The sequence below is a fragment of the Scyliorhinus canicula genome, chromosome 15 (genome assembly GCF_902713615.1).
Source record: "Scyliorhinus canicula chromosome 15, sScyCan1.1, whole genome shotgun sequence".
Taxonomy (NCBI): Eukaryota; Metazoa; Chordata; class Chondrichthyes; order Carcharhiniformes; family Scyliorhinidae; genus Scyliorhinus; species Scyliorhinus canicula.
This window is the reverse complement of record NC_052160.1, coordinates 123,060,256-123,076,244: the sequence shown is the minus strand read 5'-3', so window position 1 is coordinate 123,076,244 and position 15,989 is coordinate 123,060,256. Positions and strand designations below refer to the sequence as shown.

General features: G+C 48.1%; 1 protein-coding gene across 1 annotated transcript in view; it reads left to right on the top strand.

Moving 5' to 3' along the window:
* Positions 1-15,989, top strand: part of LOC119978257 (sushi, von Willebrand factor type A, EGF and pentraxin domain-containing protein 1-like) — a 129,039-nt gene that overhangs the window by 70,402 nt on the left and 42,648 nt on the right. The window contains exons 34-35 of the mRNA XM_038819737.1: positions 7,121-7,194; positions 10,713-10,809. Coding sequence (XP_038675665.1) covers positions 7,121-7,194; positions 10,713-10,809 — 171 coding nt within the window. The remainder of the gene's footprint in view (positions 1-7,120; positions 7,195-10,712; positions 10,810-15,989) is intronic.

Sequence of the window (15,989 nt, the reverse complement as noted above, 5' to 3'; positions counted from 1 at the left end):
GACACGCCTGGACAAAGCATTAGAGCACGAAAGATTAAGAAAGTTCAGAAGAAGGGGCTGGTTTAGCTCAAGGGGCTGGTTTAGCTCACCAGGCTAAATCGCTGGCTTTTAAAGCAGACCAAGCAGGCCAGCAGCATGGTTCGATTCCCGTACCAGCCTCCCCGGACAGGCGCCGGAATGTGGCGACTAGGGGCTTTTCACAGTAACTTCATTGAAGCCTACTCGTGACAATAAGCGATTTTCATTTCATTTCATTTTTAATTTTCAAGAACTGAGTGGGAACTGGTGAGGTCACTATCTGTAGCTATTAAAATAGTCACCATTAAAACATTTCACACTGAGACATGCAAAGCCTCTATCACATTAGTCTTCAAAGCAGGCTCACCTGCACCCCCACCCCCTATTCTGCCCACTACCCATTTCCACCAACAGCGCACAGTGGTACTAGATCAAAAGCCCCCAATTCAGACTCTATCATGAGGATGAGTGTGAGCGCACTGTCAGCAGAAAGACAGGAGTCAGCTGTCTGAGGAGCATCTGAGCTTTTCTCACAGTGAGTGATCATCACTCTCCTGCTTTGTGCAGTGACCCGCTGATAGTGCCAACACAGGCTCATCACCCTGGAGTAATGTTACATAAACACTTGGAGGGGGGAACTGATTGGTCGGGAGGGAGGGTGTTGAGCTGAAGGACACAGCCTCATCTCCGGAGAATCTGGAGACGATGTGGGCCTCGCTGGCCCACTTGGCATTTTGGACCCTTGCTGCCATCTGTTCTCCATCCTGCAGCTGCTCCTCAGGCTTGTCCTTCAGCGCCTCCTAGTTCGCATCGTCCGCCTCCTCCTCCTGAGATGAGGCCACATGTCCCTCCACATCCTCCTCCTCCAGCATGTCACCCCGCTGCTGTGATAGATTGCGGAGCGCATAGCAGACCACCGCAAAGCAGGAGACCCTCTGTAGCCTGTGCCGTCAGAGTGGTCCAGGCATTAGAACCGCATTTTGAGCAGGTCAATGCACCGATCAATGACAGCATGGGTGGCAACATGGGCCTCCACCTTGGTCTCCGGACCTCTACACCGGCTTCATCAACCATACCCCCATAGGATTTCCCTTGTCACCAATGAATCGACCCGTCATCCTGGGGTGTCACAACGAGGATCTCTGAGCGCCTCAGGATGTAGCTGCCATGCACGCTCCCAGTGTAGTGTGCACACACATGCATGATCCTCAAGTGGTGGCCGCACACGATCTAAATATGCAAGGAATGAAACCCCTTCCTGTTAATATAGGGCACACTATGGTGCCCGGTGTCCGCAGGACGATACCCGTGCCATCGGTGGCCCCCTGGCGATGGCAGCGAATCCTGCAGCCCCAGCACCTTGTTGGGCCTGGTCTTGGTTGAAGGTGTTATGGTTGGATGCCCAGGCATACAGAACATCCATCACCTCCTGGATACATCTGATTTGTTACAGGCGCATGGTCGGCTCTCAACAGTGGTTTAGACACTGGATCAGAACCATGACGTTTTTAAGTTTAAAGCGGTGAGGAAAGACCGGTTCGTTCCAGGAGTGAAAACATAAGAAATAGGGCGTGGTTATTTTATGAACAAACTTTATTAGAACAAAAGAACAATAATATTTAACATTTTAAAGTTCAATCCTAACAATAACAGATTCCATGTACCTTCTTGACCCTTACACACAAGTTCCCATTAAACAGCACTTCAAATAAACATACAGATGTAATTCCAATAACATAAGCAGGCAAAGGTGATACTTGCATTTACGAAGAAAGTTTTCTGCTGTTAGTGAAACTGCTTCAGAACCTTCTTCAGAACCCTGTCTCTGGACAGCTTTCCATGACCTCTTTTGGTGGCTTTTCAAATCGTTCTCTTCAGCTGTTCAAACAGGATTCTTTATCTATTCCTCTGAGCTTTGCCCAGCCCCTCAAACAAAGGTTCTCCCCTGGAGTGTCCAAACTTGAGCCCATTATCATTGTCTTGACTGTTGATTTTTCACTCTTGTTTCTACAAAAGAAAATAGCCATGCTATTGATATTCAACTAAGCTCCCATTTATGGACAAAATAGGCCATCAGATTCTGTAATGGGCTAATGGCTGGTCAAACAAAAGTGTCCCGAAGGACAATGGGTCTTGGGTGAATCAACCTGGCTGAACAGGGGCATCCTGTGTATTCCCACTAACAAGTTTAAGCCTGAATGGGACAATGTAACTTATGCCAGGTGCGGCTGTGTCCCTCTGATTCCATGCTAGCAGTTTTTTCCCTTAGTCTATTTAATCCCTAAATTGCCTACTACATCTTCAATCCCATGTCTGGTCCCAAATTCCTAATATCTCCCTCTTGTGCCAGCTGAAGTTTGTGAAGTTTGTGATATGGCACACAAGATCCCGCTTGAGCCCTGGAATGACCTAATAGCATAGAAATTAAGGACTGACGTAACCTTCATGGCCACTGGGAGGGGTGTCTTCCTCCTCCATGGGTGCCATGTCCAGGAGGACATAGCACAGGTGCTGCATTGTCTCCCTTTTGGGATGCAATCTCCTATGACAAACGCTGTCCATCAGCTCATGGAAGGACCAATGGCTTTTGTACACCTTGGGCTGTCACTGGCCTCCCGTTCTGCTCTCCTCCATAGCCCGATGAGAGAGCCCCCTGCACATGTGGTGCCACCTCCAGCCTGAGGTGGCCTTGCTGCCACCTGCAGTGTCTGCCTGCTTTGGTTTCGACAAGCACAGTGCGGGTAGCTTCTGCAGGATCCACGCTAGCAAACATATTTTTGTCTGGAAGGAAATGAAGAAAGGGAAAGGCCAACAATCAGTTCGCAATTCAATCTCGGGGCCCTCAAATCTCCAAGAGCTCCCCCACACTTACCTTGATTGTCCCGCCTTCTTTCAGAGTGCCATCCAATGAGCCAGTGTGATGGCAAACATCTCTCTGCACGCTCACCCCCACCCAGATCAGGAGCACCTGGACCCCAATCCTCTACCAGAAATATTAGAGAGGTCATGCTCAGCAGCCCTCCACTCAACCTGACACTTACCCTTTAGCCGTGAGAAGATCCTCAGTGTTGAGGTCTTGCGCTTTAGTGTCACATTGTTGGCAGCTGCCTCCATGGTGCTGACGCTCCTAGAATTCAGGACCACTATTCAGGCATCAAGGTTTACTGGACATCCAGTCCACTAATCTTCCTCTGAGGCATGGCACCTGAGCCCTCAAGGAGGCACTTGAGAGTTCAGGAGCGTGAAGTGCTCTCACAACTAACAAGGCTAATCTCGCCTTTGAAATAGCCTTCAGCTGTGAAGCTAGAGGTTGTCCACAGTCAAAGGGACCAAAATTGACTTTCATGGGAGAAACTGCAGCAGGACTCTATTCTGGGAGAGTTTGTTAGGACAGACAGGCTGCAGTTGTGGTTGCCCCTGTTATGGGTCGCCACAATATTTAAAGATGGTTGAAGACCTCACAGACGCAAAGAACCTCACCCATCCAGCCCAGGGATGAACTCCAACCTGGACACCACCAGTTCCCAAGCAACTCCATTCCCCTTGAAGATTGCTCATCCCCCCCCCCCCCCACCTCCTGTAAGCACGAGGGCAGCAGTAATGGCACCCTCGAGCTTTTTGCCAGTAAATGGAGATGGCTCCTCACCTCCTCCCTTCCCCTCAGTAGCCATTGCGTCAGCTTCCTGTTTTTTTAAAGCAGTATCAAATGATGACCACTTAACTTCTCGCAGGGGGGTTGGTTGACTCCCAGGAGGCCGCTACATTTGACTTCAATCTCATAGAACATAGAACATAGAACATAGAACACTACAGCGCAGTACGGGCCCTTCGGCCCTCGATGTTGCGCCGACCTGTGAAACCATCTGAAGCCTATCTGACCTACACTATTCCATTTTCATCCATATGTCTATCCAGTGACCACTTAAAAACCCTTAAAGTTGGCGAGTCTACTACTATTGCAGGCAGGGCGTTCCACACCCCTACTACTCTCTGAGTAAAGAAACTGCCTCTGACATCTGTCCTATATCTCTCACCCCTCAATTTAAAGCTATGTCCCCTCGTGTTGGTCATCACCATCCGAGGAAAAAGACTCTCACTGTCCACCCTATCTAACCCTCTGACTATCTTATATGTCTCTATTAAGTCACCTCTCAGCCTTCTCCTCTCTAATGAAAACAACCTCAATTCCCTGAGCCTTTCCTCGTAAGACCTTCCCTCCATGCCAGGCAACATCCTAGTAAATCTCCTCTGAACCCTTTCCAAAGCTTCCACATCCTTCCTATAATGTGGTGACCAGAACTGCACGCAGTACTCCAGGTGTGGCCGCACCAGAGTTATGTACAGCTGCAGCATGACCTTGTGGTTCCGAAACTCAATCCCCCTGCTTATAAAGGCTAGCACACCATATGCCTTCTTAACAGCCCTATTAACCTGGGTGCCAACTTTCAGGGATTTATGTACCTGGATGCCGAGATCTCTCTGTTCATCTACACTACCAAGAATCTTGCCATTAGCCCAGTACTCTGCATTCCTGTTACTCCTTCCAAAGTGAACCACCTCACACTTTTCCGCATTAAACTCCATCTGCCACCTCTCAGCCCAGCTCTGCAGCTTATCTATGTCCCTCTGTATCCTATAACATCCTTCAGCACTATCCACAACTCCACCGACCTTCGTGTCATCTGCAAATTTACTAACCCATCCTTCTACACCCTCTTCCAGGTCATTTATAAAAATGACAAACAGCAGTGGCCCCAAAACAGATCCTTGCGGTACACCACTAGTAACTGAACTCCAGGATGAACATTTGCCATCAACCACCACCCTCTGTCTTCTTTCAGCTAGCCAATTACTGATCCAAACCGCTAAATCACCTTCAATTCCATACTTCCTTATTTTCTGCAATAGCCTACCGTGGGGAACCTTATCAAACGCCTTACTGAAATCCATATACACCACATCAACAGCTTTACCCTGATCCACCTGTTTGGTCACCTTCTCAAAAAACTCAATAAGGTTTGTGAGACATGACCTACCCTTCACAAAACCGTGTTGAGTATCGCTAATCAACTTGTTCTTTTCAAGATGATTATAAACCCTATCTCTTATAACCTTTTCCAACATTTTACCCACAACCGAAGTAAGGCTCACAGGTCTATAATTACCAGGGTTGTCTCTACTCCCCTTCTTGAACAAGGGGACAACATTTGCTATCCTCCAGTCTTCCGGCACTATTCCTGTCAACAAAGACGACATAAAGATCAAGGACAAAGGCTCAGCAATCTCCTCCCTGGCTTCCCAGAGAATCCTAGGATAAATCCCATCTGGCCCAGGGGACTTGTCTATTTTGACATTTTCTAAAATTGCTAACACCTCCTCCTTTTGAACCTCAATTCTATCTAGCCTGGTCGACTGAACCTGAGTGTTCTCCTCGACAACATTGTCTTTCTCCAGTGTAAACACTGACGAAAAATATCCATTTAATGCTTCCCCTATCTCCTCTGATTCCACACACAACTTTCCACTACTATCCTTGATTGGCCCTAATCTTACTCGAGTCATTCTTTTGTTCCTGATATACCTATAGAAAGCCTTAGGGTTTTCCTTGATCCTATCCGCCAACGACTTTTCGTGTCCTCTCCTCGCTCTTCTTAACCCTCCCTTTAGGTCCTTCCTGGCTAACTTGTAACTCTCAAGTGCCCTAACTGAGCCTTCATGTCTCATCCTAACATAAGCCTTCTTCTTCCTCTTGACAAGTGCTTCAACTTCCTTAGTAAACCACGGCTCCCTTGCTCGACAACTTCCTCCCTGCCTGACAGGTACATACTTATCAAGGACACGCAGTAGCTGTTCCTTGAAAAAGCTCCACATTTCGATTGTACCCATCCCCTGCAGTTTCCTTCCCCATCCTATACCTCCTAAATCTTGCCGAATAGCATCATAATTGCCTTTCCCCCCAGCTATAATTCTTGCCTTGCGGTATATACCTATCCCTGCCCATTGCTAAAGTAAACATAACCGAGTTGTGATCACTATCCCCAAAGTGCTCACCTACATCTAAATCTAACACCTGGCCGGGTTCATTACCCAGTACCAAATCCAATGTGGCCTCGCCCCTTGTTGGCCTGTCTACATACTGTGTCAGAAAACCCTCCTGCACGCACTGCACAAAAACTGACCCATCTATAGTACTCGAACTATAGTATTTCCAGTCAATATTTGGAAAGTTAAAGTCCCCCATAACAACTACCCTGTTACTCTCGCTCCTGTCAAGAATCATCTTTGCAATCCTTTCCTCTACATCTCTGGGACTATTCGGAGGTCTATAGACAACTCCCAACAGGGTGACCTCTCCTCTACTGTTCCTAACCTCGGCCCATACTGCCTCAGTAGACGAGTCCTCAAGCGTCCTTTCTACCGCCGTAATACTTTCTTTGATTAACAATGCCACACCCCCCCCTCTTTTACCATCTTCTCTGTTCTTACAGAAACATCTAAATCCTGGAACCTGCAACAACCATTCCTGTCCCTGCTCTACCCATGTCTCCGAAATCGCCACAACATCAAGATCCCAGGTACCAACCCATGCTGCAAGCTCACCCACCTTATTCCGGATGCTCCTGGCGTTGAAGTAGACACACTTCAAACCAGCGTCTTGCTTGCCGGTGCCCTCTTTCGAACTTTTAACCCTATCCCTGACCTCACTACTCTCAACATCCTGTACACTGGGTCTACAATTTAGGTTCCCATCCCCCCTCGCTAATGAGATTGAAATGAATGCAAATTAGGCTTAATGACCACCTTGCCATTTTTGGGCACGGTCTGGATTTTGCCATCGGGAGCGGGCCGGGTGAATTGCAAAATGTTCGAATCACGATTTTGCCCTCTCCCGTGATTTACCCGGCACGCCCGGATTGTCGGGCGCAACACAGTGATTGAATCGCGCCCTTTGATTTCAACTCTTTTTTGCTAATCATGTACAACCCTTGACTTTATTGACGTGTTTGTTGCTAGTTGAGTAGATATTTCCTCATTGGACCCCAATTCCTTTGCAAACTATACCGGTTTCCCAAAAATACATGGTTTAATTTTCTTTTTCTAGATACAAAATGGTGGGTCGAGATTATCGGCAATGTACAGCTGAGGGATGGGATGGCGAGGTTCTATTCTGTGAACGTAAGTTATGTTTTCCTGTTTTACAGCGTGACTGTCTTGCCTGTCTGTACCAAATGATTGAGCCACTTTTAATCAATTGTCATGTTTGTTGGTTAACATCCAAGTTTTCTATCCTTTCTTCAGGGGTTGGTTTAGCACAGTGGGCTAAATAGCTGGCTTGTAAAGCAGACCAAGGCCAGCAGCGCGGGTTCCATTCCCGTACCAGCCTCCCTGAACAGGCGGCGGAATGTGGCGACTAGGGGCTCTTCACAGTAACTTCATTTGAAGCCTACTTGTGACAATAAGCAATTTAAATTTTTTCATTTCATTACAATATTTTGACATCTTCGAGCATGGAGAATTTTTTTTTGGGGTGGATCAAAAAAATCCTCATTGTTTTGTTTCAACAATACATTTAATAATAATCTTCATTGTCACAAGTAGGCTTCATTAACACTGCAATCATCAATACCGTGAAAATCCCCTAGTTGCCACACTCCAGCACCTGTTCGGGTACACAGAGGGAGAATTCAGAATGTCCAACTTACCTAATAGCACGTGTTTCGGGACTTGTGGGAGAAACCGGAGCACCCGGAGGAAATCCAAGCAGACACTGGGAAAATGTGCAGATTTCGTACAGCCAGTGACCCAAGCCGGGAAACGAACCTAGGACCCTGGCGCTGTGAAGTCATAGTACTAACCACTGTGCTACCATGCTGCCCTTAAACAGCACAACATGTGAAATGATAAATATTGATTCATCCAATCATCCTGCTCATTCCATAATAGTTTAATTTCCTGCCTCAGTGCAAATTGAAGTGTTGGAACAAAGAGCTGTCTTTTGATGGAAGGCGGTGCTAATTTTGGCGGAGTTGGAAATGATGGGCGCGATTCTCCGCTCCCCATGCCTGGTGGGAGAATTGCGGGAGGGCCGGGCGACTCACGATACGCCCCCCTGGCGTCACCCGCGATTCTCCCACCCCCCGCTTGGAAGAATCGCCGCTCGCCATTTTTCACGGCGACCGCCGATTCTCCGACCCGGATGGACCGAGCGGCCTGCCGTTCGCGACCGGTTCACGACGGTGGCAACCACACCTGGTCGCCGCCGTCGTGAACATGGCGCCAAAAGCTGGTTTGAAGCTTGTAGGGGGCGGAGAGGGGAGTGAGCACCATGGCCGTGCTCGGGAGGGGACTGGCTCGCGATCGGTGCCCACCGATCGTCGGGCCGGCGTCTCAAAGGGACGCACACTTTCCCCTCCGCTGCCCCGCAAGATCAAGCCGCCTCGTTTTTCGGGGCAGTGGAGGGGAAGACAGCAACCGCGCATGCGTGGGTTGGAGCCGTCAGCTGTCATGACGTCAGCCGTGCATGCGCGGGTTGGAGCTGGCCAACCTGCGCATGCGCGGCTGACGTCACTTAGGCACGCCGACCTCAAGCATCAAGGCCCGGCGGCCGAGAGTGACGGAGGGCCGCTCTTAGCCCTCCGGGTAGGGGTGAATAAGGTGAGAGGAGTGGCCTCCGATGCCGTTGTGAAACTCGACCGTGTTCACGACGGCCTTCCCGATTTTTCGCAGGAGCGGAGAATTCCGCCCGATAGCTTCGGCCATGGGCTATTAAAGAGGTGGATGTAGGAAATAAAGGAAATAAATAATTGGTGTTAATGATCCATACTTAAATCAAGCCCATACTTCTCTTCTGCTTTGTTCTAAGTTCCAACTAGTTTGAATCTGACTTAATTGTGTTAATGCAGGCCATCGTAAAACTGTTCATTAACTTACTGATGAAACTTGAGTGAAAGTAATAGATATTCATGAGATGACAAAAACATGGTGCAAGATTTGAATATGCTTTGTTGTGACATTGTATGCATGCCAATTCAGACAATGACATGCATCTTAAAAAAGCTGAATAGTGGCATTACCATTACGATACCATGTGTCAGGCTGGAGGATTAAAAGTATAGCCTTTATGTTTGATGTTCACTATTGCTTGTGATCCTGGCTGCAGATGTTCACTACTGCCTGTGATGCTGTGCCAGTAAGACGCCCATGTACACTTTATGAGTCAGGCATATAGCCAAGTAATCTGCCTATGCAAGTGTTAGGACCCAGGCTACATCAAAGCCTATTCAGGGCTGGACATAGTTGTTGCTAGCAATAAATTTCATATAATTGTTTCTAACCTGAACCATTGTCAGTCTTAACATCTTGCTTAGCATAAAGACAGATCATTTGAGATTTCAACCAAAACCAGCAATATACATGACCGTAAAAGACTACAGCATGGTTGATGCTGGGGTAATGCAGATAATGCGTGGAAATTGAAATAGCCATTTCTTCATTTTGAGTTACAACACCCGAAAGAATAGGACAACATTCCATCAACCATTTTGTTTATATTTTGAACCTATGCACTATTTTCCGTATCTTATGTACATGCACCGCTCCTTACTCTCCCACCATCCAGACAGTAGGTGGATACCTGGCATTGATTGCTGTTTAATGAAGTCTGCTGGTGTGAGCTTGATGACAGGCAGTGATGGGGACAGAAGAATGGAATAGGAGGGCCAATATGGGGAAAGCTACAAGCTTTGACAAAGAGTCATCGGACTTGAAACGTTAGCTCTTGTCTCTCTCTACAGATGCTGCCGGACCTTGCTGAAATTTTCCAGCATTTTCTCTTTTGTGGGGAAATCTATCCCCAATTAAGGGCAAACAGGACGGCCCTGAGGCAGGATTCCCCTGTGTCGGTGGTGGGTCTCTGAGGTTCATTAATAAGCCGCTTGAGAGGAACTATCCCTGAACCCACCGATATTTAGAGGTGCCTCAGGGATTTCAGGGGAGTCACATCGTTCTCTTGTGCCTTCCTGTGCCAGAAAGTACTCGTGTTTTCCTGCTGCCTCGTGGTGCAGGTCTCTTGTTGTTGAGTACTCGATCGAGGGACCCAGCATTGAGAAGGCTGCTGACACCCAATGTCCTGCTCATTTCACTGACTTCCCAGCCCCCATCGCAACCCCCTACCGCAACCTGAATCCCTGCCCAATCTTCTACATCCAGGAATCCACCTTTTAAAAAATATTAGTTCTTGGGATGTGGGCGTGGCAGGCTGTGACAGCATTTGTTGCCCATCCCTAAGTGCCCTTGACCTAAGTGGCTTGCTATTTCAGTGGGAATAATTAAGAGTCAACCACATTGCTGTATGGGTCTGCAGTCACATGTAGGCCAGACCGGGTAAGGACAGCAGATTTCCTTCCCTGAAGGACATTAGTAAAGCTTTTGTTTTACGACAATCGACATTGCTCATCGTTAGACTTTTAATTCCAGATTTTTATTGAATTAAAATGACACCATCTGCCACGGTGGGATTCGAACCCAGGACCCCAGAGCATTACCTTGGATTTCTGGATTACGAGTCAGATAACAATTGTGTTGTGGCATTTCATATTTGTATTTAATATCTGGAATTGGCAATGAAAGTCTGTTGGGGATTTGTTTTTTTTAAAATCTTATTCCTACCTTTTCTCATTTTATTCTCTGTATAGCAATAACCTGTGGTAACCCTGGGGCAATCGCAAATGGATATTATAAGGCACTTAATTGGACAGTTGGAAATAAAGTAACCTTTTATTGTGACATTGGGTGAGTAGTCAGTATATGAATCACTGAACTATATTGTTGGAATGTTATGGTTAAGGCAATTCCAAGTGACCACACTCAGTCATCACGGGTGGAATCTTCCCCCTCCCACCATTGGTGGGAATGGTGGTGGATAACGTCGCAGAAGTGATGGGAGTCCAAAAGACATTTTCCCGATGTCAGGAAATCAGATCGGAATCGTCTTCTCCACGCATTCATGGTGGGTTGCTGGCAGGCCAACTTTCCCACTGAAGATTGTCAGGAACCCTGATGGGCTGAATGGCTCCTCCTGTGCTGTAACCATTCTGTGATTCTCACTCCAGAGGAGAGTTGACCGGATTGACGATGACCTTGGACAGAAATTTTCTGCCCACATTAAGCAGTGAAACAATCCACCAATTTCTGATTTCCTCTTCCCGTTTCTGCTTGCTGATGAGGGTGACGATTCCTTTCATCATTGATTTTGACACGATTCCGTTGAGAAGCAGACTCGCACACACTTCTGGCAGGTTTGGGCCAATCCACTCCCACATAGTCACATACAACTCGGCCAATAAGCCTTTATGTTTCTTGAGTGAGTTGACAGCTTTTGTCAGTTTGCAATTTGTCCAGACTCTCCCTCTGTACACTCATCTCCGTGTTAGGAAGCTGGAAGGACCAGGAGGCGGTGCTGTCTGTCGACTTTACCTAATGCAAGCTGGTATAAAGGGATAGCTGATCTTCAGTATGTCAGATTGTGTTCTCTGCTTCTCTCAGGCGGCTGATCACTGAATTATTTCACTTTACCTTGTGAAAGTGGCACAGTGGTCAGCACTGCTGCCTCACATCTCCAGAGACCCTTGTTCAATTGCGGCCTTGGGTGACTGTGTGGAGTTTTCACTTTCTCCCCGTGTCTCTCCATGTATTTCCTCTGGGTGCTCCGGTTTCCCCCTACAGTCCAAAGGTGTGCAGGTTAGGTGGATTGGCCATGCTAAATTGCCCCTTAGTGTCTAAAAGGTTAGGGGGGGTTACAGGGTTACAGGGATAGGGTGGAGGCATGTGCTTAAGTAGGGTGCTCTTTTCAGTCAGTGGAATATACACTGTTCAGTTACCCGACTTAGCAAACATGTCTTGCACTCAGTGAGGGAGACCTATAGGACAGTCAATGCTGCTTTGACAATTGGTGCAGGCTGCAGGGGAAGGTACACGAAAGGCATGGGGTGGGATTAGGGTGGTGGTGGTTTGAAGGCAGGCAGTGAGAGGGACGGGTGGTGTTTAAGGCTTGAAGAGAATGAGGTTTGAAGGTTTCAGGAGCGTGGTGATTCAAAGCACAAAGAGAGGGCTGGATGTGGGGGGAGAAGGGGCTATGAGCAGAGGGGGCGATGTGAGTAGGGTAGGAGAGGCTGTGAGTGGGGAACAGGAATGTGGGTGGGGAAGGAGATTGTGTCTGGGGAGCGAGGAGTGTTTTACAGGGAGGGATCAGTACAGTCAATTAGAATCCTGCAAGGGGGTGGGAGAACTGAGAGTATTGATGGAACAAAGGGATGGTGACAGTGAGGGGAGAAGTGAGAGGGTTAATGAGGGGGACAAGAATGGTGGCATAGATAACTAGAGTGGGAAAGATCACGGTGGACATGGACACTGTTACTGATGTGGGCTCATGGGGAGGGAGGCATGTCTAGGTTAATGGTTATAAGGCCCAGGGTAACGAGGGATGTTACAGGGAGGTAAATGAAGATCACTTTGGTTGTGTTATTTTGAATATTTTGTGCAGTTTTGGACTCCTTATTTAAGGTACAATGTAAATGCATTGGGGGCAGTTCAAGGAGGGTTACTAGATTGATTCTATAAGACCCCAGCAAAGTTTAGAGCTTCCTTTCACTGTGAGCCATTTGCCATTGTCAGTTAGATTTAGGGATGAAGGGAAGAAGGTGGATGTTTACAAGGGGTAGGTCAATGGCAGCCAACTTATGACTGCAGGCCTCCAACCTCCTGGGGGAATGGACCCACCTGACAAGCATCAATTCATTAATTTTCCTATAATGCAAGGCAAAGGCCTCTCTATGGGGCCTCAAGGGCAGTGCAGGTGAGTGGAATATTACAAGTGGAAGGCCCCTCACACATGGCTGTTATAACTCCTGTCAAAGGGCATGTCTCCATCCACAAGTATGTATTGGGGGGGAACACCCGTCCCTCGTCCCCCAGGATGTCATTCACTTGGAAGAGGTGGAATATGCGTGACCATTAAAACAACAGTATGGGCAGCACGGTAGCATGGTGGTTAGCATAAATGCTTCACAGCTCCAGGGTCCCAGATTCGATTCCTGGCTGGGTCACTGTCTGTGCGGAGTCTGCACGTCCTCCCCGTGTGTGCGTGGGTTTCCTCCGGGTGCTCCGGTTTCCTCCCACAGTCTAAAGATGTGCGGGTTAGGTGGATTGATTGGCCATGCTAAATTGCCCGTAGTGTCCTAAAAAGTAAGGTTGGGGGGGGGGGGGGGGGGTGTTGGGTTATGGGTATAGGGTGGATACGTGGGTTTGAGTAGGGTGATCATGGCTCGGCACAACATCGAGGGCCGAAGGGCCTGTTCTGTGCTGTACTGTTCTATGTTCTATGTTCTAACAGTAAGAAGTCTTACAACACCAGGTTAAAGTCCAACAGGTTTGCTTCGAATCACTAGCTTTTGGAGCACTGCTCCTTCCTCATTCAGCTGAAGAAGGAGCAGTACTCCAAAATCTAGTTTGAAACAAACCTGTTGGACTTTAACCTGGTGTTGTAAGACTTCTTACTGTGCTCACCCCAGTCCAGTGCCAACAAAACACCAGACAGTAAGAATGAATCCAGTGGACTGCTAATCAGTGCAAGCTAACAAACATTTACACATGCCAAAACAATGTACAATGACCAAAACGTCTTAGTTTTTCTAATTCTACCTCTTCACCTGGATGCATCCCGACTCCGCAGCAGAATTGGAGTCAGCCTGTTGACTACTATGCCCTCTTGACTTTGACGACTTTGGCGGGCATCCTCTGCAGGTCCCAGGCCTCCTTTCATCTACTGCTCATTGAGGCAGGGGTATTGTTGCTAGACTAGTAATCCAGAGAGCCAGGGTAATCTTCTGTGGACCGAAGTTTGAATACCGACGTGGCTCATTATCTTGATTCTGGTTTAGCGGGGGCCTCTTCTCCAACGAGTGCCAGGTACTTTGGCTATCACTGTCTCTGTGTGATATTGTGAACACCAGATTATGTCACTGAGCTTAACCAGACCAATGACCCACCGAGCTGTGTGCCTCTGGGATGGTGGAGGTGCGGGTGAATGCTGTAACAGCTCTATAGGTGTGAAGTTGACTTTGTCTGTTTCCTCAAGTGTCCTGGTGGCTGCAGCTTTCTGTTGTGGAGGACACTGGCCTCCCCTTCTTCTTGCTGGCATCTTGAATGGAGAAAAGAGGGGTGGCTGCCTTGCCTGACTCAAATATTGTCTGCATCAATCACCTTGATTTTCCAAGGTTTTGAAATAATGTATGCTCCCTAACTAGATTCTTGTGAAAAGCCGAGCATGCCCTTGGCACAAGCCCCATCTCTATTCCCCCTGCCAGAATACAGCCTGCTGCTCAAAAAGAGTGAGGGTCAGAGCTCAGTCAACTCGCCTCTCATTTCTTTCTCTCCCTCATGTTGTGGGCTGTTTTCTTCTGCATAAAGACAGATGGATGGATGGTGAGCAAGTATTTTGAAAGAACAGGTCGTAGGCTAATAATTCTGTGGAAACTAACCAATCTCCTAACTCCCCAAAGCGGGAGCACCATCTAAAAGGTACAAGCCAGCAGTTTGATGGAATACTCTCCACTGGCGTAGATGAGGGCGGCTCAATAAACATTCAAGAAGTACAATCATCCAGGGCAAAGCAGCCCGCTTGATTGGCATGTCATAACCAGCTTCAACATTAACTACTTCTACCACCGATGCAGCAATTCACAAAGTCAGTCTGCTTTACTATCAGCTTCCAAACCCATGAGGTCTACAGGCTAGATGGGCAAGGGCAACAGGTGCATGGGAACAGCACCACCATCAAGTCGTTCTCTACTCCACCCCCCCCCCCCCCCCCCCCCCCCCACCCCCCCCAACCATGGCAGTGCCGTCACTGCTGCTGGTTGGATATCCTGCAGTTGCCTCCCTAACAAGCCGCCACATGGACTGAAGCATTTATAGAAGGCAGCATCTCGCCAACATCTCAAGGGTATTAGAGTTGGGCAACAAAAGTCCTGGCCTTAACAGTGATGCTCACATCCCATCCCCATGACAGAATCGCAAAATGACTGGTGATGTGAGTGTGGAGTGAGTATGAGGTTCACTTACCCAAGCTGAATAGACTAGTGGCGTGATTTTCCAGCCTCCGAGCCATGTGTTTCCCAGCGACGGCGCACCGTTCGCTGGTGGTGGGCTTTTCTGCTCCCGCCACTGTCTATGGCAATTCCCATTGAAGCCACGCAACAGCACCTGGAAATCTACGGGTGGGGATGCGCTGCCGACCGGACCAGAGAATCCCGCTGCCAGCGAACGGCCAGAGAATTCCGGCTTAGATCATCGAAGCATTTCTTGCACTGCAGGGAAGTCTTCCTTTGTGCCCCATGGGTGTTGACCAGCCTGGCGACTTCCCACGGTCTGTGAATGTTGGTCAAAGGGGCCTCTTGAAGAACAAACAAAGAAAAGTACAGCACAGGAACAGGCCCTTCGGCCCTCCAAGCCTGCACCGACCATCCAGCCCGATTAACCTAAAACCTTCAACACTTCAGGGACCCGTATCCCTCTATTTCAATCCTATTTATGTATTTGTCAAGACGCCCTTAAACATCACTATAGTACCTGCTTCCACCACCTCCTCTGGCAGCAATTTCCAGGCACCCTCTACCCTCTGTGTAAAATAACTTCCCTCGCACATCTCCTCTAAACTTTCCCCCTCGCACCTTAAACTTATGTTCCCTAGTAATTAACTCTTCCACCTTGGGAAATAGCTTCTGACTATCCACTCTGTCCATGCCCCTCTTGCTGCAATCTCTTTAAAAGAGGATGTCCACCTTCCCTTGACAGCCTGGAGGAGATTATTCAGGGATGTATTGCTGAATCCTGGGGGCAGGTATTGGTGTCTTCTGTTGCACATCTTTCTGCAAGAGTCGTGGTGCCATTAATGAAGAGCTGTCTAGCTACCT